The following is a 25407-nucleotide window of genomic DNA, read 5'->3' as shown; positions in this document are numbered from 1 at the left end:
TATCGCGAAGACAGAATTATCACGATTAATCAGCATATAGATATTTTGTCTAGAAATGTCCCGATCAGGTTTTTTTGCTTTTGATTCATTTGATTTTAAGGATCTGCCGATACCGAAACTCTATCCGATACTTCTATAATACATTTAAAAAGAATAAAGAGGGAAGAAACCGATTCAGGGTGTTCCTTATATTATATTTAATTCAACTTATTTAAAAACTCAATAACTGTGTTAACAAACAGAGCACTTCTATGAGGTAGCTTGAACAATTAAGTAATAACATCAATTCTTCACTTTTGCACTTTTAGTATAAAAAAATCGAATATAAAACAAACAGCACCTCAACTTAAAATACCCAGCAGGCAATCCCAAATTTACATATCTCACAGTTTGCTATGGCAATGTTGTCGTAATCAACTTTATAATACCTCCAGACCGCAGACATACTCGCACTTTCTGCTTCAAGCTGCTTTTGTGTTCAACTTTGCCAGAATTTAACCAATAGCGTTTCTGCAACAAAGTGATGTCATGTCGCACATGTTGCTCTTTCTGTGTGGTTAAGAAAGAGGTCTAACTCTGTGCCACCGCATAAAAATAGATGTGTTAAAAAATAATGAGAATATATATAAATATATACATGCATGCATACACACATACTCAAGTCCTGATTGTGAGGTAAATTCAGATCGAGTCTGAAATCATGTGATTGGGCCCAATTTCTGATCATGTGATCGAATTTGGACATCCTTAATTTTGTCCCACCCCTATATTATCGAATAATCTAATGTAATTTAAAATTACAATGTACCTTCTTCATTGCTGGTCAACTATAGTCCCAATTTAACACCATTACGACTATTGTGAATATACACACATCGAGATACCAATGCTAAAGCAATATAGTGCATCACTACTTTAAACTTACAAATGTTCATAAGTCACTTTTTTTTAAAAAAGCGATTAAAAGTTGTCAGAAGAAAAATAAATATCCCATAATGCAATTCAAAAGCAGAAATAAACAGGAAAGAAATCAAAAGATGAATCAAAAATATGGAAAACTGCTAATTGATGGATATTTTTACAGTTTATCACAGAAGAACAGAATATCTCAGTGCCTATTTTTCCCATATTATCTTAATGTTGCTCTTAAAAATAACGCAGTGAATGTTACATTTTATTTTTTGGTGTGTGAACCTAATGAATCAGTAAAACCAGATTACTACAAGTGGGAACAAACTAAAATCACAGCATTTTGTCACAGCATGGTTGTGATCCTAATTGTTAGTTTCCACATTCTTCACCCTGGATTCCTCAGAAGGTTGTGATTAGTTCTGTTGGATGTCTGCGTGTAGGTCAATTCCGCTCTCTTCTGCGTGCACCTCATTGTGTTTTGCAAGCAGGGTTTGGTTAAAGCCTCTTTTGAAAAGTGCTGTGAGCAGACGGCGGCCCCTCAGCTATTGTAGGCCAACTCTAGAATGAGACTCGCTGGCAGTGGCTTCTCTGAGTTCATGTGGAATGTATTTCCTGTTTGGGTCCCTTCAGTTTTGGGAATGGAAGAAAAAGCATGACTCGCTCACTGCTTAATGGATGCTGCAGCTCTGGTTATTTAAAGAAGTGTTTTCTCACGAGATGTCGTCTTTGTCTTGATAATGCAGGAATATTTTTATATGGAAAGTTTCGGAGTGAATGTGAAATAGATTTGACCTATTTGTGGATTCAGGATATCTGAAAGGAATTTTTTTTAATTTAGTTACTCTGTCGAAGTGAAATATAAGCATTTTATTATTGTTTTTGTTTACTTCAACATTGGTTTCCAAATGCTGAAATAGTTCCTTTCAGACCTGTTGACGATTCAGTTCATTTATGTACACATTTGTATGTGTTATTTAAAGAAGTGTTTTATTTTCCTTTCCTAGTGTTGACAATGCAGGAATATTTTTATAATGGGAAGTTTTGGAGTGAATGTGAGGTGGATTTTTGACCTATTTGTGCATTTGGGATATCTGAAAGGAGATATTTTAGTTTAGTTTAGTCTGTTGAAGTGACCTGTAAGCATCTTATTATTGTTTTTTTACTTAAACATTGGTTCCTAAATGTATTCCAGTTCATTTTTTATACATTTGTGTGTGATATGCATACTTTATTTAAAATAGTCTTTTTCTCTCGAGTCTTTTATTATCCTCACCTGTTGACAGTGCAGGAATATTTTTAATATGGAAGGTTTTGGAGTAATTGTGAGCTGGATTTTTGACCTATTTCTCCATTTGGGATATCTGAAAGGTAGTTTTAGTTTATCCGTTGAAGTGAAATGTAAGCATTTTATTATTTTTTTTCTTTAACATTTGTTCCCAAATGCATTGCATTTCGTTTAATAATGTGTTTGTGTGTGTGTTTGTGTTATGAGTCAGTTATTTAAAGATGTCTTTTATTTTCCTGCCCTGTTGACAATGCAGGAATATGTTTAATATGGAAAGTTTTGGAGTGAATGTGAGAGAGATTATTCACCTGTTTGTGCATTTGGGATATCTTAAAGGAAATATTTTAGTTTAGTCTGTTGAAGTGACCTGTAAGCATCTAACATTAGTTCCCAAATGGATCCCAGTATGCATTTGTGTGTGATATGCATCAGTTATTTAAAGAAGTCTTTTCTCACAAGTCGTTTATTTTCCTGCCCTGTTGACAATGCAGGAATATTTTTATATGATCTGGAAGATTTTGTACAGTGCGAGAAAGGATTTGGCCTATATGTTATTTGGGATACCTGACAGGAAATATTTTCATCTAAATTGTCTGTCGTAATTAAGTGTAAGCATTTTATTTATTTATTTTTTATCTGTTCCCAAATGCATTGCAGATTATTTTTGAACCTGCACTAAAAAAACTCTTTTCCACTGTTATATTTGTAGAAATTGACAAAAATGCATTGTATGGGTTAAAATTAGGGATGAAAAAAATATCGTTTGAGAGTCAATATTGCATTATTAAAGATTAAAAGATAAAAATATGAAATATTACAATTTTGATTATTAGTTATACAATGATGACTATGTTATTTTACGTTTGGTTGTTCAATTTCTGTACTTGAACACTGTTACACTTCTCGGAAAACCATGAAGCTTTGTTTTGCTTTGTTTTGTTTTGCATGTAATTTTTTATAATTATTTATATATATATATATATATATATTGTAATTTATTATAATTTATGCAAATACATAAAAATGACTTGATCCTTACAGTCGATGTAAATGAACAATTTTTCTACATAGAGGTAATCAAATCATCTGGTGAATTTTTTTTCATGTCACTATATATCGCAGCAAAACAAAAAATCGCAATGTCAGATTATTGCAATATTGTGCAGACCTAGTCAAAATTATTGATTCGTTTTTTTTTCTTTCATGTCAAAAATCATTAGAATAACAAGATCATTTTCCATGCAGTTCATATAATATGTCAGTCTAAGTTTTTGATTAGTAATATGAATTTGTAAGTATCCTCTGTGTAAGACACAGGTGTCAAACTCAGTTCCTGGAGGGCCGCAGCTCTGCACAGTTTAGTTCCAACCCTAATTAAACACACCTGATCAAACTAATTGAGTCCTTCAGGCTTGTTTGAAACCTACAGGTAAGTGTGTAGGAGCAGGGTTAGAACTAAACTGTGCAGGCCTTCGGCCCTCCAGGAATTGAGTTTGACACCCCTGGTGTAAGACATATGCTGTAATAGTTGGCAGTTCATTCCGCTGTGACGACCCCTGATGAATAAAGGGACTAAGCCGAAGTAAAATTAAATGAGTGAATATGAATTTATGAGCACTTCATTTGGACAGTTTTCAGTATTTAAACATTTTTTGAACCCAGATTCCAGATTTCTAATAGTTGTATCATGGCTAATTATCATCCAATCATAACAGATCTTACATCAAAGCTTTCACTTATTGTATTAATCTCAATTTCCAAAATAAAGACTCGTATGACTGGTGTTGTGGTCCAGGCTTCCATTTCTGAATGTGTTTCCCTATGTTATGAATCATGCACACAAACTCTACGCTGTGAAACACAATCACGTCTGTTTCTTTATTTGACCAGCGTTTGGAATATGAGCAGCGGTGTTGGCTAATACTGTTGCTATGGAAATAATGCTCCGGTCAGCAGCGAACAGCCAAACACACTGTTTTCATGAAGTTTCACTTCTCCTAAGCCTCGTTCTCGGAATAATTAGGACTTTAAGCAATACTTTTGCTCTTATGACAGTCTGTGAATGTGGAATTGTTTTTGTTCTTTCCCTTCTAGCTCAGTAGAGAGGGACGTTTCAAGGTTGCATGCGTTTAGGTTTAGATACAACGAGAGCCAGAGATCTGTGTATGTATGTGTGTGTGTGTGTGTGCTGCTGGCCGGGCCGGCAGGCTGAAAGATATCCCACTAACAAAGCATTCCAGTGTTGTTTCGGAATATGCTGCATTCTCTCGCTGACTGCTATTGCAGTTTAGAGTGTCACGATGGAATCTTTTCATGGGGGAAGGGCGTGTGTGTGTGTGTGTGTGTGTGTTTCTAACAGAAGTCAGATTAGCAGTTCTCACTCTGCATAGATTTATTTAAGTACTTCGTATTGTGTGAGGCAGAATTTAAGTAGGCTAATGTGTTTAGGATGGGTTGATCTAAAAGTTTTCACTTTTAAAGGCATGTTTTGCGAGACTTTTCTCTCTGAGAAAGATGTTTTATTTGGACTGTTCTGCTTGTAATGTTTGTAGAAGATCATTTTATGAACTAACGTTCAGAATTAATCGGTAGAGTTGGGCTAGAAAAGTTTTATAATCATATACTAATGTGAAAAGTCTGATGTAATAACTTGTTTTTGTTGTTTGAATGGTTTTATTGTACTTATTATTTGTATTATTCTGAAGTTTTTACCATCAATATAACTAATAAATCTTACAGTACTTAGCATTAAATAAAAAAAACGATCACTTGTTAAGTATTAAGGTTTCCGAATGCAAGTTACAAGAGCAGGTTGAACTTTATATTACTTTAGTGTTGTTGTTTTACAATTTTCAGTACTTTTTTTTTTTTTGAGTATTTGGTAAATTTATAATAAAAATGCAAAATATTGAGCTCAAAAAGGCCTTTGGTGGAGTACAAAGCAGTGTTCAGCCAGCTGGTTTTACTTTCCAGCCGTCGCCACTGTGTGATCTAAAGTGGCTTTCATGTTGGATGCAGAAAGCATTTTGCTATAAAACGCGTTAATTTCAATGGGTCATGCCATGTGAGCGCACCATTGGCTAGCTTGTGCATGCACTACAGTCATAATAGAAGTTTATGTAGCTAGCTAAATGTTTTGCGCTGTGGATATTCATCTCATTATCACGTATATGCATGAACCACACATGCTCACAGGAAAAGCAGAGTCCATTTAAAAAAACTCACTGACTGGACATTTCTTTGTAGTATACTTGTTCCTGCTGCTTGCAATAGTAATATGGCGTTTTCATGACAACACGGTAAAATGACACCTCAGCACATTCACTGTAATGAAATGTGGTTGTTTTAATTGGCTTGTGTTTTTAAAAATCAATGTAATTTGTTATGTTAAGTTAACAAATAGTAGTGTATGAGTGTGTGTGGGTGTTTTCCAGTCGTAGGTTGCAGCTGCAAAGTCATCCGTTGTGTAAACGTATGCCAGAATAGTTGGCGGTTCATTCCACTGTGGCGACTTTTAAATAATTAGGGACTAAGCAGAAGGAAAATGAATGAATGATTGAATGAATGATTTGTAAATTTTGATTTCCACCTGTATTTAATCCACTAACGTTCCTGTAATGCCATTAGAAATCAGCATGTCAACTTCAGTTGTTTACACTGTCAGTTGCACACATCATTTCACAACTATTACTTCTTTCTGAACTTTATTTTATTTTCCTCTCCCCCTGCATGTTTTCCTATCAAAATGTCTTTCAAAAGCAGATCAGCCGTCCATCAGCTTAGCGATGATGTCATGTGAAAAACAGGTGTTTCAGGAAGGACTCCGAGTTCCAATGAGTTTCATCAAGGGTTCAGTTTCGCCCTCCGCAAACACGTCCTCACGAGACGCCTCTCAGCAGGGCTTTCCTCGCCTGATTTTTTTCATTAGCCAAAACCAACGTTTTTAAGGAACAAAGAGCACATTCTAAACTCAAAACAAATGACTTCTCTTACTGTTACCAGTTTATCCACGGCAGAATCGGAGCCGTCAGGACTGCTTATAGCAAGCAATGAGGTCATTCAGCATGAATGCAAGACTCTTTTGTCTTAAGCTTTGTGTTTGCGGAGGTCACGTTGCTCTGAGTTTGCCAAAAGCTGCGAGAGGAAACTTTTTTTTTTCTCTCTCTCTCTTTCTTGTTTTAATATTTAAAAGTGTTTTTCAGTGATGGATCTGGGATTTCTGTCTAATGTGAAAAGAGTAGGAGGAAATGCGTGTGATGATCTGATCTTTCATAGTGGATTTCTTTAACAGTTTGGTGTCGTCTGAGTCAAAATATGGCATTAGATCTTGTTTGCGACGCCAGTCACTTAAATCCATTGTCAATTTGCACCAGCTTGAGTTTAAAGTTGAACTATCACTTTACAATGTGCTCTACGTTCCTGTATGGATTAGCCCAGATCGTTGTGATCATGCAGGTTTCAATGCTTGTTTTGGCCTGATGTCTGGATTTGGATGTGTTGTTATGTGGAAGTTTCTTGCTGTTTGGTTTCTGAGGTAACTAGTCTTAAAGCGCTTACTGGTCTACTTTCCCTCATGTCTAATTTCCTGAGGATAAAAACTCGTCTTCATTTATATTCCTCAGCATTTTGTTTTTATGTTTAAAAGTGAAACGTTGCCTAAAAGTTCAGAAGCAGATACATAATATAGATAATATGGTATTAATATGTTTTTATTCACCCAAACATGACATTTATGCCGTCATTTTCTCACCCCCACTTGTTTAAAGGCTTTTTTCTGTTGAATACAAATGAAGATTATGTATAACATGCTGGTTGATGGTATCATCGACTTCCATATTATTTGTTTTTCCTACTATGGAGGTCAATTTGTGCCAGCAAACAGCTTTTTTTCAGTATACATTCTATTGTGTTCAGCAAAAACTCATGAAGCTTTAAAACCAAACAGAGTAAATGATGATGCAATTTTTGGGTTTTGGTGAACTATTCCTTTAAGATTGTTCCGTATTACAATAAACACAAAGGTCCTGTAGAAGAATTCACTGGCGATACCATGGTATGTGAATTGTAATCATTCCATCTGGTAGCATCACTGAAGCATTAGAGCTCATTGTGATGGTGTCAGTAGCTGCATGTTAATCAGTTGCTGCTGTTAATAGTTTATGGGAATAGTTTAGGTGTGCTTTGGCATGGTTTAGTTTCTAATGCATATCTTTTCAGAATCAGCTGTCATGATTCAACATTATTGACGTCTGTCTATCTATCGTTCTATCTGTCTATCGTTCTACCTATTGTTTCATCCATTCATCCTTTAAATATCTATCGTTCTATCCATCCATCCAGCATTCTATCTATCTATCTATCTATCTATCTATCTATCTATCTATCTATCTATCTATCTATCTATCTATCTATCTATCTATCTATCTATCTATCTATCTATCTATCTGTCCGTCTGTCTGTCAGCATTCTATCATTTTATCCATCCAGCGAGCGTTCTATCGTTTTATCTATCCATCTATCGTTCTATCCATCCAGCGTTCTATCGTTTTATCGACCCATCTATTGATCCATCCAGCGTTCTATTGTTTTATTCAAATATCCATCCAGCAAGCGTTCTATCGTTTTATCTATCCATCCATCGTTCTATCCATCCAGCATTCTATCGTTTTATCTATCCATCCTTCATTCGATCCACCCTGCAATCTATCTTTTTATCCTATCTATCGTTCCATCCATCCAGCGGTTCATCTGTCCATGTAGCGTTCCATCCATCCAGCATTCTATCATTTTTATCTATCTATTGTTCTATTCATCGATCGATTGATCCATCCATTTAGCGTTCCATCTATTTAGCGTTCCATTGTTCCATCTAGCGTTCCATCATTCTGTTTAGTGTTCCATCTAGCGTTCCATCATTCTGTTTAGTGTTGCATCTAGCGTTCCATCATTCTGTTTAGTGTTCCATCTAGCGTTCCATCATTCTGTTTAGTGTTGCATCTAGCGTTCCATCATTCTGTTTAGTGTTCCATCTAGCGTTCCATCATTCTGTTTAGTGTTCCATCTAGCGTTCCATCATTCTGTTTAGTGTTCCATCTAGCGTTCCATCATTCTGTTTAGTGTTCCATCTAGCGTTCCATCATTCTGTTTAGTGTTCCATCTAGCGTTCCATCATTCTGTTTAGTGTTGCATCTAGCGTTCCATCATTCTGTTTAGTGTTGCATCTAGCGTTCCATCATTCTGTTTGGTGTTCCATCTAGCATTCCATCCATTTATAGATATAGATGATGAACATCATTCTTCATTTTTGTATTTAATTGTAATTTAGATCAATCAATTCTTTGTGTTCCAACTTGAATTAACTTAATGAAAGCTCTTTACAGTTTTAGTAAACAATAACGCAGCAATCCTAACAGGAATCTGTACAGTTCGAGCTCATGAAGTTGTTGGTGATTTTGTTTTATGCCGTCCGTTTGGGTGTCTCAACATAAAACGCATTTTGCTTTGTGTAAATCCAGAGGCTTGTTTATAATCAGACTTGCTCTGCCATCTTCAGAGTTTTCCATCTGAATGCTGCGTTTAGAAAGCACTCGTCCTCAGACACCCAGTGGAGTTTTTCTCCATGCACGTCAGGCCTGCAGCCGAGCCAACAGCAGACACGGCCATCAATCCCACAATGCACTGTGTGCGTGTGAAACCTGAGCCGTGCTCTCTTTTGGCGTACGGCTGAAATGGAGTCATGAGTTGGAGCAGGGGTCTGAATTCGGAGGGTCATTCGCTTTTAACAGGCCTGAGACGCATCTGTAACAGAGATAGCATACATGTCTGCTACGCAAAGAAGCCTGTTTTTCAACCACCAGTAAATCTGTGTCAGGATTTGGACACATTGATCTGGGATTGTTTTTTAATTATGGTTTCTTAACATTTTTTACATTTTGATTTTACTTAACATTTCATATCATGATTATCGAGACTAAGATTATCACTATGGTCATGATCCTGTTAAAATGACCTGAAAATGTTCAAAAATATGTCTCTCACCTTCAAAAAAAGTTAGCTCAACTTACAATTGTAAAATTGCAACTTGCTGCACAGCTTTTTTTTTTTTTTTTTTTTTTGTTAATTGATGATTTTTTTTTTTACTATTATAGTTTTGCATCTGAAAATGAACCAACAACAACTAAAATTTGCAGCTTTATGCAATTTTGTGACAAGCTGCGTCAACTTGGATTTGTTTATTTAGGTTTGTGTTATTTTATGTACAGTTTTTTGTGTTTTTATATTTAATTTATGGTATTGTTTGTACTTGTGCGGCACGGTGGCTCAGTGGTTAGCACGGTCACCTCACAGCAAGAAGGTCGCTGGTTTGAGTCCCGGCTGGGTCAGTTGGCATTTCTGTGTGGAGTTTGCATGTTCTCTGTGTTGGTGTGTTTTTTTTTCCGGATTCTCCGGTTTCCCCCACAAGTCCAAACACATGCGCTGTAGGAGAATTTATGAAATAAAGTGGTTCATGAACATATGCTGAATAGTTGGTGGTTCACTCCCGTGGCAACCTCTGAAATAGAGACCAAACCGAAGGAAAATGAATGTTTGTACTTAAAAAATACTTCACCGGGATCCATGTTTATGTTGTTTTCATAATATTGCATAAAGCTACTTTATAAAAGTCAAAAGGAATGTGCAATTTGACAAAAGTAAATGTTCATTTAATTTGTGTGAGGTCCAGCTTCTGATCTGTATTCTCAATTTATATGAAAGGAATTCAACATACTTTATTTATTTATTTATTTATTATTTATTTATTTATTAACTGTCTAGGGGTGCAAAACTCAGTCCTGGAGGATCGGTCTCCTTCATATTTTAGTTCCAATCCTAATTAAACACACCTGAACCTGCTAATCAAGATCTTTCTAGCTGTACTAAAACTTCCAGACAGGTTTGTTGAAAGACATTGGAGCTAAACTACGCAGGACACCGGCCGTCCAGGAGTTTCCCTGAGTTTGGGCACCCCTGGTCTATACAAACATTAATTTACATTGCAGGCTTTCACGATAAGTTCATAGCAATGTTACAGGAATTACAGTGGTTTTATTTTTAACATTGCAATAGTCTTTCACAGTTTTAATGATAAGGGATTTTTGATAACTATCAGAAAACTGACTATGGTTTACCATATAACCAGTATTCATGAATAGGTCCTCGCTTAATCTTTGCCCTTAAAAATCAACAGATTTATTTTCACTTTTCATCAAGCATTTATTTAATCATATAATTGTTTGTAAATATATAATTATATAATTGCGTGTATGTATTTTAGTTTTTATATATATTTTGGCAATATTATTAAATACTTTTCAAAAATAGTCGACGCAGTGGCGCAGTAGGTAGTGCTGTCGCCTCATAGCAAGAAGATTGCTGGTTCGAGCATCGGCTGGGTCAGTTGGCATTTCTATGTGAAGGTTGCATGTTCTCCCTGCTTTCGTGTGGGTTTCCTCTGGGTGCTCCGGTTTCCTCCACAGTCCAAACACATGCGGTACAGGTGAATTGGGTAAGCTAAATTGTCTGTAGTGTATGAGTGTGAATGAGTGTATGTGAATGTTTCCCAGAGATGGGTTCATTTCGCTGTGGTGACCCCAGATTAATAAAGGGACTAAGCCGACAAGAAAATGAATGAATGAGTTTCCAAAGCGACTTGTGTGATACTTTTTTTATGGGAGGTATTGTATGAGAGACTCGTTGTATTTCCCAAACAAGTGGTTCTAATGTGATTTAAATTGTAAACCTTAAATTTAAAAGTTTTAAAGTTATCATATTTTTATGTAATGTGTTAGGTTTTTAGTTAGTACATTCCCAAAGTCATTCCACATAAATCCGCAGATTTTTGTTTACAAAATTTTGCCCAGAAATAGCAACAAATGTCGACAGGTTGCCTCTGCACCTGCTCATGACAACAATGGTTTTGATGTTGTTGTGTTCAGGTCCAGTTTTATGATCTAATGTGTTTTTGAATTTATTTAGTAGCTGATGTAAAAGCATTCAGGTCTGCTCTAGTGTATGTCAATGATTCTAGACTCTGTGTGCTGACATAAGCGTGTACGACAGCTGCACGCAGCACATGTGTGGGTCTGGGGTCTCCGCTGTGTGTAACACTTGTGTTGTGTTGGCCTGTTGTCTCTCTTCTGAATGGGGAAACTCCAGAAATAATCCCACAGACAGGCGCTCTGGAGTCAGTCAAACCTCTTAAAGCTGCAGAAATAGATCCACTCAATGAAATATTAGACTGATCCTGAGGTTAAATTGGATAGAAGTGGCAGCCCTCAGGAGCGTGATTGAGACCCTATACAGTGATTTTTACCATAGTTAATGATAATTGGCTTTGGGAAAGGAAAAAAAGAGGAAAATAATATTAATAAATTTCCAGTCTTCATACTTTTATAATATATTATTATTATTATTATTATTTATTTATTTAATTATTTAAAATAATATTAATGTAATGATATTCTATTTTATATTATTTTATAATTATTGCGTATTTTTTTATCCTTGTTATTATTAGTTAATAATAAATATTAATTATTTAATGTAACATCAAAATACTGTTAATGATATTTTATTTAGATTTATTATTATTATTATTTATTAAAGATAATATTAATGTAATGATATTCTATTGTTATATATTTTATTGCGTATTTATATATTATTCTATTGTTATTGTTATTTAATAAAATTTTATCATAAATATTCATCATATAATATAACATAAAAAATACTGTTAAGGATATTTTATTTAGATTTATAATTTAATATTATTATTATTATTATTATTATTATTATTAAATATTTAATATCTAATCATTAATATAATGTAATAATTTAATGTAACTATCATACATTTATTTATTGATGTATAATATTATTATTTTTTTTTAGTAATAATAAATAATATGATTATTATATTTAAAAGCTATAAATATTTTTGGATTAGTAGTTTGTTTAGAAGGAATGATTTTTGGAAAAAAATTAATGCCAAATCTACTTTTTTTTAACCCCCTCAATTACTTTGATTTAAAATATTTGCATGATTTTTAAGATATATTAAGGCCTCTTAGTGCTCGCGTCATGCACAAAAAAAAATAAAAAATTACCACTAAATTCTGCTAAACAAATTGCAAACTTATTAATACAACAGGCAGTCGTTGAATTTAGCAAATCAATTGTATTTACAGCAGTGTTGTTATGATTGTAAAGTCGGAGCCATATCACTCTGCAGCCAAAGAGTGGTTACTCACTGTAGCTATGCAGGGCTGAGCCTGGTCAGGACCTGTATGGGAGACCACGTGGGAAAACTAAGTTGCTGTTGGAAGTGGTGTTAGTGAGGCCAGCAGGGGGCGCTCAGTCTACTGTCTATGTGAGTTCTAATGCCCCAGTATAGTAAAGGGGACACTACACTGTCAGTGAGTGCGGTCTTTCAGATGAGACGTTAAACCGAGGTCTGTGGTCATTAATAATCCCATGACACTTTTGGTAAAGAGCAGGGGTGTAACCCGGTGTCCTGGCCAAATTCCCTTCATTGGCCCTTACCGATCATGGCCTCCTAATCATCCCCATCCACTGAATTGGCTTTATCACTGTGTCTCCACTCCACCTATATCTAATGTGTGGTGAGCGCACTGGCGCCGTTGTCCTGTGGCTGCCGTCACATCACCCAAGCTGATGCTGCACACTGGTGGTGGTGTGGAGAGATCCCCCTCATGATTGTGAAGCGCTTTGGGTGTATGGCCCAATAAACGTGCTATATAAATACATTATATTAGGAACTTGTGACATTTTCCCAAAGTTTAGATTAGTCTTGATTGTGTGTTTGCTCTTGTCAGACAACAGTCTACAACCTGTCTGGAAGAAACATTTGTGAAATTCGGCTGAACATGCTTTGTTTTTCCTTTTCCAAATTTGGTCTCAGGTACATGTTGTCTGTTTTAAATGTTGCCCTGATGTTCCTGTGACGATGCTCAGCAAGAGGAAAGCCACGGTCTCTGTCTCTGTGTTTGCTCGGATGATAACGGTCCACCTTTGTGTGTGGAGGAACATTCCAGCGCTTCATTAGGAGCAGATGTGAAGGAGGTTTTCAGCATGTGTGTGTGTTTTGTGCTGTGAGTGGATGCAGATCTGCAGTTTAGTCTGCTGGACACTGCTGTTGTGCTCTTTTATCATTGCTTTATGAGGACAGTTGTTTTTTGGGCTGACAGGAACTGTGGATCATGGAGAACAGCTGCTGATCACCATACTGAGACACACATACAACACGGCAGACACACTGACTGTAATATAGCAGGAGACTGGAGCCACAAAATTCTAAACATTAGTGACAAAATACGAATGAAATGCAGCCATTTACTGTAAATTGTAGAATTTTCTTTTACGTTCCTACTATTTTTATTTTTGTCTTATTCATTTATTTTTACATTTATTTGTTTATTTAACCTGGACTTCTGTTCAGTGATTGGGGTCGATAAGACTTATTGTGCAATACAAAAGTGAAATATTATTCATATTTAAAATTGCAATTTTCTATGTTAATATTTTATTTATTATTATTTAATAATAAATATTTAATAAATTATTGTAACTATCAAAAATGTATTCGTTAATGACATATATTTTCGTTGTTGTTGTTGTTGTTATTATTATTTAATAATAATACATATAAATATAATTTAACATTCTTTGGTGCAATTATTTAATTTTTTTTATTGTTTTGTGTCCACTTTATTTTTAACGTGTTTATATTTATTATAAATACTATTTTTATCTATACATTTTTTAAAAACATTTTTAAAAATATAGATATATTTTTTTAGAATTGTTAAATAAAATAATATCTATTATTAGAGAGATTATAATCCAAGTTCATGTGTATGCACTGATATGATCTGCTTGGTTTGTTTGTTGATGGCTCGTCTGTGTTTTATAGAGTGATACTCACATTGTGCTTTTGTCAACACAAGAATCCGCACTGCCAGAGGAAGCTCAGAACTTTATTTAGCACGAGACCTTCAGTGCATATGATCCGTCGTCACAAGACTTCCTTTACATCTTTCCTATGCTCCAGACCTCTTCCCATTCGTCTGAAGGGGGTTTAGTAGGGCTGCACGATATATACAGTTTCAGCATCGATATCGCAATATGCGCAGGATATGCAATGTTGAGCCTGAATTATAGTGTGAAAGTTTGTCATTTGCATGTGTTTTAGTGCATTTCAAGAGAGTTCAAAACATTTGGAATAAAAAAAAATGATGATGTTCGGAGGCGAAATAACATTGTGTTCAATTACTTTATATGATTTATGCAAAAAAAAAATCCTACTTAGAATTTTTGTGTTGTTTCTAGTCCAAATATCGTATAAAAGTGAAAATAATTTCTCCATTGAGTGATAATTTTGCTTGCTTTAATGAAAAACTCTTAATTTTGACTTATTGCCTATAGGGCTGCACGATTCTGGCTTAAATGAGAATCACAGTTTTTTTTTGCTCAAAATAAAGATCACGATTTTCTTACAATTCTCTAGATGTAAAATAAAGGTTATGAGTAGGCTATTATTGCTGTTTCTCAATTATATGGTAAAACAACAGTAATGATATTAGGCCCATGTGTAGGTCTACTGTTGGTTAAAATGCTTAATTTTGTATTGGTGGACTTGAACAGACTTTAAATCTGTCCTGTTTGTTAATGCACAGTAAAGTGATGACACCAGAATACAAGTTGAATTTTTATTCATTGACATGTCATTGACAACATTATTAGAGGCGCAGTAGGTAGTGCTGTCGCCTCACAGCAAGAAGATCGCTGGTTCGGGCCTCGGCTGGGTCAGTTGGCGTTTCTGTGTGGAGTTTGCATGTTCTCCCTGCGTTCGCGTGGGTTTCCCTCTGGTGCTCTGGTTTCCCCCACAGTCCAAAGACATGCGGTACAGGTAAATTGGGTAGGCTACATTGTCCGTAGTGTATGAGTGTGTGTGTGGATGTTTCCCAGAGATTGGTTGCAGCTGTAAGGGCATCCGCTGTGTAAAAAACGTGCTGGATAAGTTGGCAGTTCATTCCGCTGTGGCCACCCCGCATTAATAAAGGGACTAAGCCGAAAAGAAAATAAATAAATGAACATTATTAGACCATTTTTTTTCACTGGTAAAAATAATTTGTCATTATCAGTTTCCCTGCTGCATTATGTTCAACTTTATATAGGCTAAAGTGTTTATACTGACAGTGTAAAACATTTATTTTCATGCACAACACATTGTAAAAACATCAAATGCTTGTCGTAATCATAATTCTGAATGCGATATGATAATTTAAATGATGTGTACGCTTTCAGTTTCACTTTCACTGCCGAGTGCGCTCATGTCATGGCTCCCGTCAGTCTGAGAAAAATACTATACATGGAAGTCATACTTCCCGCGCGGCTCCTAATAGACCGCTCTGTGCAACAATCTGAATGTTTATTACCAGTTATTCCCAGCCTATGCAGGTTCTATCCACTAAAGTAGACATCATTGGCACACGTTCCCACAAATACATTACATTAAGAGAGAAATTTTTGGGTGAATGATACCTTTATAAATACATTATGTGAATCTCTCAACACCATTTGGAAGTACTTATTTAAAACAATGTGACGACTGCCTTTATTCTCCCAAACTTGAAAATATAATTGGCTGAATGCTGGTGTATTATTGTGTAGGGGGTTTGAATCAAGCTCATGATCTTTTTTCGGTTAATAGTCTTGCCCTGATTGCTTCTGAAGGTGAAAAAAAGAGCTAAACAACATAATTCTTGGTTTTTGAGGGGACAACTTAATTGATTTATGTTCAATCCACTAGGGCTGTACAATTAATCGAAAATCCGATTTCGATTTAAGCTTCTAACGATTATGAAAAACCATAAATTGAGATAAACGATTATTAACTTAGCAACGCGAAAGACCACATGCTTATGCGTGTGTGTGTGTGTGGCGCGCACACACAAGCACGCGGTCGCTTATGTGTGTGTGTGTGCGCAAACATAAGCACGCGGTCAGCATTTGGTGTCATTCGCACACTGTGACGAGCAGAGTGCACGTAATCTTAATGCGAGCGCTTTAATGTTCAAATTGGTGTCAAAATTCGGTGTTTAGTGATTATTTATATTAACCCTTATTTGTGTAATGAACAAACGAGTTGAGAATCAAAGACGTGAAAGAGAAACCATTAAAGTAAAAGCGTGCGGTGTTTCTGCTGCCGCCTGTTTTTATGATTATTAATCAAACAACAAAACGAGAAAATCCCTCAGTGCTTTTGACTGAAGGACTTTTGTAGCTGAAGTGTTTTCTTACAGTGAAGATGCTTAAAGCACAGTTTGTTTCATATTTTTATTCTATTGTATTTATTTCCCTTTCCTTATTTACAGGGAGGAAAATATATGTGCATATATACAATTAAAATCAGATTTATTTGCCCTTTAGCGACCCTTTCCCCCATTTCTGTTAAATGGAAAGATTTATTTTCAACCCATTTTTAAACAACAGATTTAATAACTCATCTCTAATAACTGATTTCTTTCTTCTTTGCTATGATGTCATTACATTATATTTTACTAGATATTCTTCAAGATACCAGTATTCAGCTTAAAGTGACATCCAAGGGCTTAATTAGTGTAATTAGGCAAGTCATTGTATAACAATAGTTTCTTCTGCAGACAATCAAAAATATATATTGCTTAAGGGGGCTTATAATATTGGCCTTATAATGGTTTCAAAATATTAAAAACTGCTTTTATTCTAGCCAAAATCAAACAGGTAAGACTTACTCCAGAAGAAAAAAATATTATAGGCAATACTGTGAAAAATTCCTGTTAAACATCATTTGGGAAATTTTTATATATAAAAAAACAAAATTCACAGGAGATTTATTTATTTATTTCTCTTTTCTTTGCAGGGAGGAAAATAACTGTATGTGTGCAGTTGAAGTTAGAATTATTATCTCTCCTGAATATTAGCAACCCTTTCCCTCCCCAAATTTTGGTTCATGTAAATAAATTTTTTTTTCAACTTATTTCTAAACATATTAGTTTTAATAATTTTTTTCAATTTTTTTTTTATCTTTGCTATGATGACAGCACATAATATTAGACTATTTTCAAAATACAAGCATTCAGATTCAAAGTGCAATTCAAAGACTTAATTAGGATAATTAGCCAAGTCATTGTATAACAGTAGTTTCTTCTGCAGACAGATATTTATTGCTTAAGGGGGCTAATAATATTGACCTTAAAATAGGTTTCAAAATATTTAAACCTGCTTTTATTCTAGCTGAAATAAAACAAATCAGCCTTTCTCCAGAAAAAAAAAAATTAGAAGAAATACTGTTAAAACTCCTTGCTCTGTAAACATAATTTTGGAAATATTTATTTAAAAAATAAAAATCTCAGGAGCGCTAATAATTTAGACTTAAACTGATAATCGTTTTGAATAATCGTGATTACAATTATAACCAAAATAATCGTGATTATGATTTTTCCCAAAATCGAGCAGCCCTACAATCCACTTACAAATTAACAAGTTTACTCAAATCCTTTAATGTTGACCCAACACAAAATAGATGTGGAACCCAGCATTTGTGCCCTTGATCTAAGAGTTTTTAGATATTTGGACTAGAAATGATATATATTTTTTTGCATTGTGATGATCTATTTTAGTACCTGAATACAGCAGGACTCCCCAGAACACCCAGCTATTCAAACCATCTGCTGAAACTATTCATATCGTAATATTTATCACAGAAAGATAAAATATTGCAAAATCATTTTTCTCCAATGTAGTGCAGCCATGTTAGTGTTTAGTGAGCTGCCAACTGTGCCAGTCTGTTGTGTGTTATTGAGCAGGTAAAGCTCATCGCTTTGACCCGGTTGGCTCTGAAAACACTGTTTAATCCACAGGCTTTACAGACAGGAACTGTGCTGGACTATCTGCTGTCATATACTGAAAGAGCAGGCTTTTACAGGAGACAGACGCTCTGAAAGACGCCAGACGCTCAGATGAGGAGTGTTTGTAAAAGGTGACGCGAGTGTTTGTCTGTGATTGGGCCCGTTGAGCATGTTTTCCTAGATAACTGTTTGTTGTTTGTCAAAGGAAGCGAGATTTTGAGGTCACTGGAACAAGCAGATAAACAGAAGGGACTTCTGGAATGTTTTTATGCTGCTTCAACAGCACAACAAGTTCCCGTAGCGAGAAATCAGCAACACAACAGAATGGAAAGAGACACTTTTATTTATCTGTGTATGCTGGAGGAAAACTCCGACCAGCACTATAAAGACTGCAAAAATGCGTTCTAGTTATCTTTATTTGATTGTTGAAATCGATTCGTAAATGCGTTGCATTCATTTATTAATATTTTGTGTGATATTATTTGAGCTGAAACGTGAATTATTAGCCCCTGTGTATTTGTTATTGTTTAACAGAGTTGTTTTTAACACATTTCTAATCATAGTTTTAATAACTCATTCCTAATAACTGATTTATTTTCTCTTTGCCATGATGACAGCACAGAATATGTGACTAGATATTTCTTAAGACACTAGCATTCAGCTTAAAGTGACATTTAAATGCGTAACTCGGTTAATTAGTGTAAGGTTAGGGTAATTAGGCAAGTCATTGTATAACAGTGGTTTGTTCTGTAGACAGTCGGAAACAAATATTGCTTAACTGTGTGTTCACATCGAAGGCAGTGAGAGCATCAAAGTTTGCAACGGCCACCCTGCCGACAACGCTGCCTGCCTTTACAGCTCTACAGGAAGAAATATCTTCTATTTAAAGGAGCAGTTGCAGCATATCAGCAAATAAAAATAAATTAATTAAGAAAAATCCTAATTTCTAAGCAGATAATTTCCATAATAATCGATACAGAATGATTTTAAACATTAAATCGTGATCATTTTTTATTTGCTCTACCATAATGGGGCTTAATTGTTAAATTAGGGGCATAATAGGTCCCCTTTAAGGCTTATAATGTGGCACACATTTGGACATCCAGCAGAAGGCTCTCCAGCACCTGTCTTCTGACTTCAGATGTTAAAATGAGTGAAATTGTGCAGCAGGATTATATTTTTTCAGCTTATGCAAATCTGACAGGCCTCTTTGCATGATGACAGAGCGAAACAACACCACGTCTCTTGATGGTTTTGAATTGCAGATATAGTGACAGGCTGCGGGCCCTGTCCTGTTCGCGGACAGTGAGATGCTGTGCTGTTCTCTCAGGTCTGAATAATGAGTGTTGTTGAACATCGTCTGTTTCAGCACTAAAGGCCCATTGTGATGTGTGGTGCGAGCGGAGTACAGCGCTTTACCAACTATTCATTACTTACTGTTGCTCATAGTTGGTGGTTGCAGTTTTACACTTGCTGTATGTCAAGTAAAAGTTAAAGCTGTTTATAAAAGTATTGAATAGCACTTCTGATGATGTCATATTATCATATCACATTTGTTTGAGCTGTTGACAGTTGTATATGTGTCCCACACTGCTAAAAACACTATTAGGACACCTATATTTCACTACAAAGTGTAAATTGGTTGTTTTTGCGTTATTTCAAGCAAATTCGTACTTCCGGTTTGAAACAAATTTTTGAAGCTGCGTCACGGTCATGACATAATAGCGTGTATTCCAGCGTGCAGACTGGACGTGCAGGATCCGGATTCGCTTGTAGTCTCCTCTTAATAAAGATGCGGCTCTAGTAACTGGTGATTGTCCTGTCTTTACAGATTTGGTAAGTGAGCGTCCAGTGCTCTTTGTTTCAGTTTGTTCGAACTAAGTTAACCATTGCACCGAGTGTAAACATGTTAGCACCACAACCAAACTTTAACCTCGTGTAGGATTTTCACCGCATTTAGTGACCGGAATAACACATGCGGCTTTCTGACACTACCTGCCGTGTGCATCTAAGTTTCCGGGAAATGCGGAGGTTTTTTTCTCTCATTCGCCGTGCGGTATCAAACATTGCATGAAAAATACACGCTTAGAGCAGATCCTCGAATCAAATATCTCGTTTGTCGCGAGGGACATGAATGAATTCCCTGAATGAAAGAGCCAAACTGCAGTTAAAGTCCAACATTTAATAATTTGGCAAATAATTCGACTGAAGATGTCCATGTAAAAACCATCACTTTCTCCCATGTTTGTGTGTTTTGACTCAAACTCGCGCGTGTCCAAATAGACACTCCCACACTATCCCACTTTAGTTCCTCCGACACTCCCCCTAAACAGAGCTGGACACGCCCACTTTTCTGACTTTTTCCAAAGTAAAGGTGTGAAAACACCCTGCTGAAACGAGGGGGTTTCATGGCCCTTTAAACTTCACTCCTAATGTTAGACAGTTGAACGTTCAACTGATCTAATCCATATTCAGTCAAATTAATTTAACGGTGGATAAAAAGCTAGCACTGTTTACATTTGACCATTATGGTTCAGTCTGAATCAACTCATGTTGTCCAATCGGTGTCCAATTTAAAATGTTGTCCAGTCAGTGTATCCCTAATGAAAACGTTTGATTAGGCATGTGCAGTGCAGGGATTGAATGAGCAGAGAAACTCTCTCATATCCACTGCAATCAGAGAGCCGCTTGAAGCAAATGTTTGAATCTGATCTCCATGAGACGCTCAGAAACAAATGTCCGAGCACATCCTCCCTGTGATATCTCTGACATTCTCTCTTTGTCCCTTTGCAGGAAATGACCGAGAGGCCTTACAGATAGTTTGTGCTTCTGCTGCAGTCGGAGTTTGCAGAGAGAGAGAGAGAGAGAGACCCCCTATCTGGAAGCACATTTGTTTCCGCTGTGAGTATTAACTACCTCAGACACTGGAAACTGATCAAGAGGCGTTCGGCGAACTCTGTCTGTTCCTGCAGCTCACACACACAGACCAGACCCTCTGACCGACTGGATCCGTCAGAGCGGCACAGGCCACGTCACCCTGTAGCTCACACCACTGCTTTCCCTCTCCGCTAAATCCACAGATTTTTACAGATATTTTTTTTTCTATTTTTGTTAGAGGAAAAAGTTCTGAAAGAAGGATTTTTCACTTGCATTTTTTGAAGGATCGATCATGCACTTTGGATTTTCACCCAGGATTGAAGCTAAGTGGAGACGCTAACTGGGATATAAACGCTGTGTTGCAGCTGGTCTGCAAAACTCGCCATCTCTCAGGAGCGGATACTGTCATGACTTCCCCTCGGATGGGATCTTTAAGCTGTCTATTTACTTGATTCCAGGAGAGCAGAATTAGACATCGAGAGCGTGCGCGCATTGAAAGGTGTCCGCTTGGTGAGGACCGACACTCCTTGGGCTCATTGAATACTTATGTATTGTTGCAGTGCACAGGAAAGTAAAATGGACTACAAGCTGCGCTTTTTGCTTGGCGGGTCCAAGCACAAAGTGCAGCAGCACCAGCAGTTCCAGTTACCCGAGCTCAGCCGGACCCTCAGCGCCCCATTGGGCTCTTCTTGCTCCACCCCATCTCCAATGGTGACCATAGGCTCCTCCCCTTCTGGCTGTCACGCCCCGCCCCCTGGCACCACTACAGCGATTGCGGACATCCAGCAGGGCATCTCCAAATACCTGGACGCACTGAACGCGTTCTGCCGTGCGAGCGCCTTCCTGACGGAGCTCTTTGGCAGCGTTTTCCGGGACTCCCGTTACTCCAAAGCAGCTATGCAACTGAAGGACGTGCAGGAACATGTCATGGAAACGACCAGCCGGCTCACCACAGCAATAAAGCCAGAGATCGGCAAAATGCTGATGGAGCTCAGCGCAGGCGCGGCTAACTTCAAAGACCAGAACGACTTCAGCCTGCAGGACGTGGAGGTAAGTCACCTCACAACCACCTGCATCTGCGTGTGTGCGTATAATATATATATATATATAAGCCTCTTTCACACATACAGACCTTTCCGGAAAATTACCGACAATTTTTCGGATAGGTTGTATGTGTGAACAGGTCCTTTTTGAAAATACCAGTAAATTCGTTCTGGGTATTTTCCGGAAAGAGAAGTTGTAAGATTACCGGCAATTTGCCGGAATGCTGCGCTGTGTGAATGCAGAAGGAAGATTCCCGTAATAAGCGCGTGCACGTCTAGAACGTGCTGACGTGAGACGTCTGCTTTAGCCAATCACAACAGTCAGACGCATTTACGTCTGCGCGGTTTATGAGAATAAATGCCTTTGAATATTTTCCCAGACACATTTAGCTGCTAGAAGTTAGTCAGATCACGTTTATATGTTCTTCTTAATGCCAACTGTGTAAATGATCATCGATGAGATGCTTATGATAAGCCGTTGTTTGTTTACCTTCAAGCTTTGCGTGTGCCTGTGAAACAGCCTTATGCTTACACATATTATGAACATCTCGACATGCGAAAGTGATCCTGCGAAAGTTGTTCACAATATTGATCATCCACAGAGTTTGTAATGTAGTCAAATGTTTACAAATACAAGCGCAGCCGTTTAAAGCTCATTTGTGGTGAATGATGTCAGAATTTACCGGTATTTTGGAATGGATGTGTAAATGCTCTTTTCCGGAAAATTTCCGTAACGTCCTCACCTGTGTGAACAGCACTTTTTTGAATACACTGGTAAAATCGTTCCGGAAATTTTCCGGATATTTACCGATATCACTGTGAAAGGGGCTATAGTTACGTTTAACAAATAGTTTTGCTTCAAATCGTCTAAATCGTAGCGTCTGCTGCTAAATGCCACTTGCCTTTGACAGCAAAAGCCTCTGTCTCGAGAACCAATCAAAAGGTGCGAATAAAACCATGTGTTCTCAATGTAACGGTGCGCTGATACGGCAGCTTTTATGTAGAGAGCGTTTTATTCCGCTTTCGATTTTTTTAAAAGACGCAGATTGATGAAGTGGATGATTCTGTTCGTCTGTCACTGAATGGCAAATGAAAACCACCCTTACTTCAAATCTCTCTGCATTATAAGAAAAAGAAAACACACTGTACAGTCGGAAGTGTAGCATGCGTTTATAATGTTTTTTAAAGAAAACGAACCTTAAACGTGTCTTTTTTTTTTTTTAGTGGCATATAGTTCACTGGAAGCGCTTAACAGGTTACTGACAAAAGTCTTTCTGCATAGCATCTGTGCAATATCAGACAGCACTAATGAGAATCCATCAGTTATTATAGTTAACCATGTTTCATTCATGTGTTTTGATTAGTGTTGATTTCAAATGCAGGAAATCTGTTAATATAAAACTTGTAACGAAGCAAAATTTTATCTGGTGTGACTAAAGTTTTAAATTAGGAGCAGCGGTGCTACCAAGACGAGTTTGGTTTGGAGCCCTGAAACAGGTTGATTTTATTTTTTTTCTACTACATTTAAATTGCACTTTTCAACCCAGTGGTTGAATTTGGCTATATTTGATCCAACATTGAGGGAAGTCACCTGAAAACCACCTGCATGTGTGTGTGTATACTCTAAAACAACAACAACAAGGACATGACAACTAAAGTAGTGCAGAAAACACCTTCACCTTTAATGAAAGCCAGCACATCCCGAATAATCCACCAAAACTTATATTTTACAGGTAGGCCTAAATGATTTGAAGTGATTTGAATGTCGTGAGAGGTGATCTCTCTGCGATCGTTATGAATTTAGGATGAATCTACCAGTAGAATTTTTTTAAATCCTGTGTGTTCTAAACCGTAGGTTGTGATCTGTTCTAATTACGGATCAACCGGGATCTGTTACATCCCTACAACATATGCATGCAGCACACAATCCCTGGCACATAATGTATTTAATTCATTGCACTTCTCTGGGATATTGACATTGCAAATACTATTATAGTTTCAAATATGCTGTGCAGTCCGACTCCAGACAGTGTTTTTAAAGTCAGAGAGAGGAGAGGAGAGGCCTCCACATCTTTTACAGAGGAATTCCTCTGTTGGATATTTTCGGAAACCAGATGCTCTCCTCTTCCTCTCCAAGAGAGCGCAGTTTGTAGCCAGTGTGGTCGGCCGTGATGGCTTTATGAGCGAGGGTTTGTGCCCTGGTGGATGTGGTCATGCTCTCCGAGCAGGAAGACTTCACACTGCAGGCCTTTAAACCGGGCGCTGTGGCAGGGACCCGCGCCAGACCTGCAGCTTTACACACACATCTCTCCAGAACACAAAACACCAGACATTTCAGTCTACCAAACTTTCCTCCTGAACGTGTTTGACTGTGGAATGTTTTCAAATATTGAAAGTCTTTTATAATGTTTGCAGAAGACGAAGAAAATGTCCTGATATTTTTACAGCTCATTCGGATCAACCGCTCTGGAAAACTTTGACTCTGTTTTTACTTTTTAGTGAGAAAAACACTCTGCGTCAGTTGCATCGCTTTGCTCCCATTCATGAATTCTCTGACGTTGCATCATGGGATAGCGTGTAGCGTCCATTAGATGCACTTCAGAATCTCGCCAGAAGTAATTGGTTACCTGGATACTGCTCACCTACTGTTTTTCCAATACTATAAATTCAGGCATACTACTACTTGGTTTGCATACTGTTTTTCACATACTACAGTATATACACATACACCGGCCGCTTTATTAGGTACACCTGTCCACCTGCTTAAGGCAAATGTCTAAGCAGCCAATCACATGGCAGCAACTCAATGCATTTAGACATGTGGACATGGTCAAGACGATCTGCTGCAGTTCAGATCGAGCATCAGAATGGGGAAGAAAGGGGATTCCCCCTAAAAAAAGCAAATACAAAAACAATATACACCGGCCACTTTATTAGGTACACCTTACTAGTACCAGGTTTTGCCTTCAGAACTGCCTTAATCCTAAATGGCGTAGATTCAACAAGCTACTGGAAATGTTCCTCAGAGATTTTGCTCCATATTGACTTGACAGCATCACTCAGTTGCTGCAGATTTGTCGGCTGCACATCCATGATGCCAATCTCCACATCCCAAAGGTGCTCTATTGGATTGAGATCTGGTGATTGTGGTGGCCATTTGAGTACAGTGAACTCATCATGTTCAGTCTGAGATGATCTGTGCTTTGGCATGGCATGTTATCCTGCTGATAATGCATTTGCGCCCACAGAACTGCCGCTCACTGGATATTTCCTCTTTGTCGGAGCATTCTCTGTAAACCCTAGAGATGGTTGTGCAGGAAAATCCCAGTAGATCAGT

The 25407-nt window shown here is 37.1% G+C and overlaps 1 protein-coding gene across 1 annotated transcript in view; it reads left to right on the top strand.

Annotated features, from left to right (window-relative positions):
- si:ch211-79l17.1 overlaps nucleotides 1–25407 on the top strand; it is a 68843-nt gene that overhangs the window by 6262 nt on the left and 37174 nt on the right. Inside the window, 1 exon segment of the mRNA NM_001423511.1 lies at nucleotides 20944–22077. Within this exon segment, the coding sequence (NP_001410440.1) occupies nucleotides 21574–22077 (504 nt within the window). The 5' untranslated portion in view covers nucleotides 20944–21573.

This window comes from Danio rerio, chromosome 18 (genome assembly GCF_049306965.1).
Source record: "Danio rerio strain Tuebingen ecotype United States chromosome 18, GRCz12tu, whole genome shotgun sequence".
Classification (NCBI taxonomy): Eukaryota; Metazoa; Chordata; class Actinopteri; order Cypriniformes; family Danionidae; genus Danio; species Danio rerio.
The sequence above is the reverse complement of the archived record's forward strand: the minus strand, read 5'-3'. Positions and strand labels throughout refer to the sequence as shown.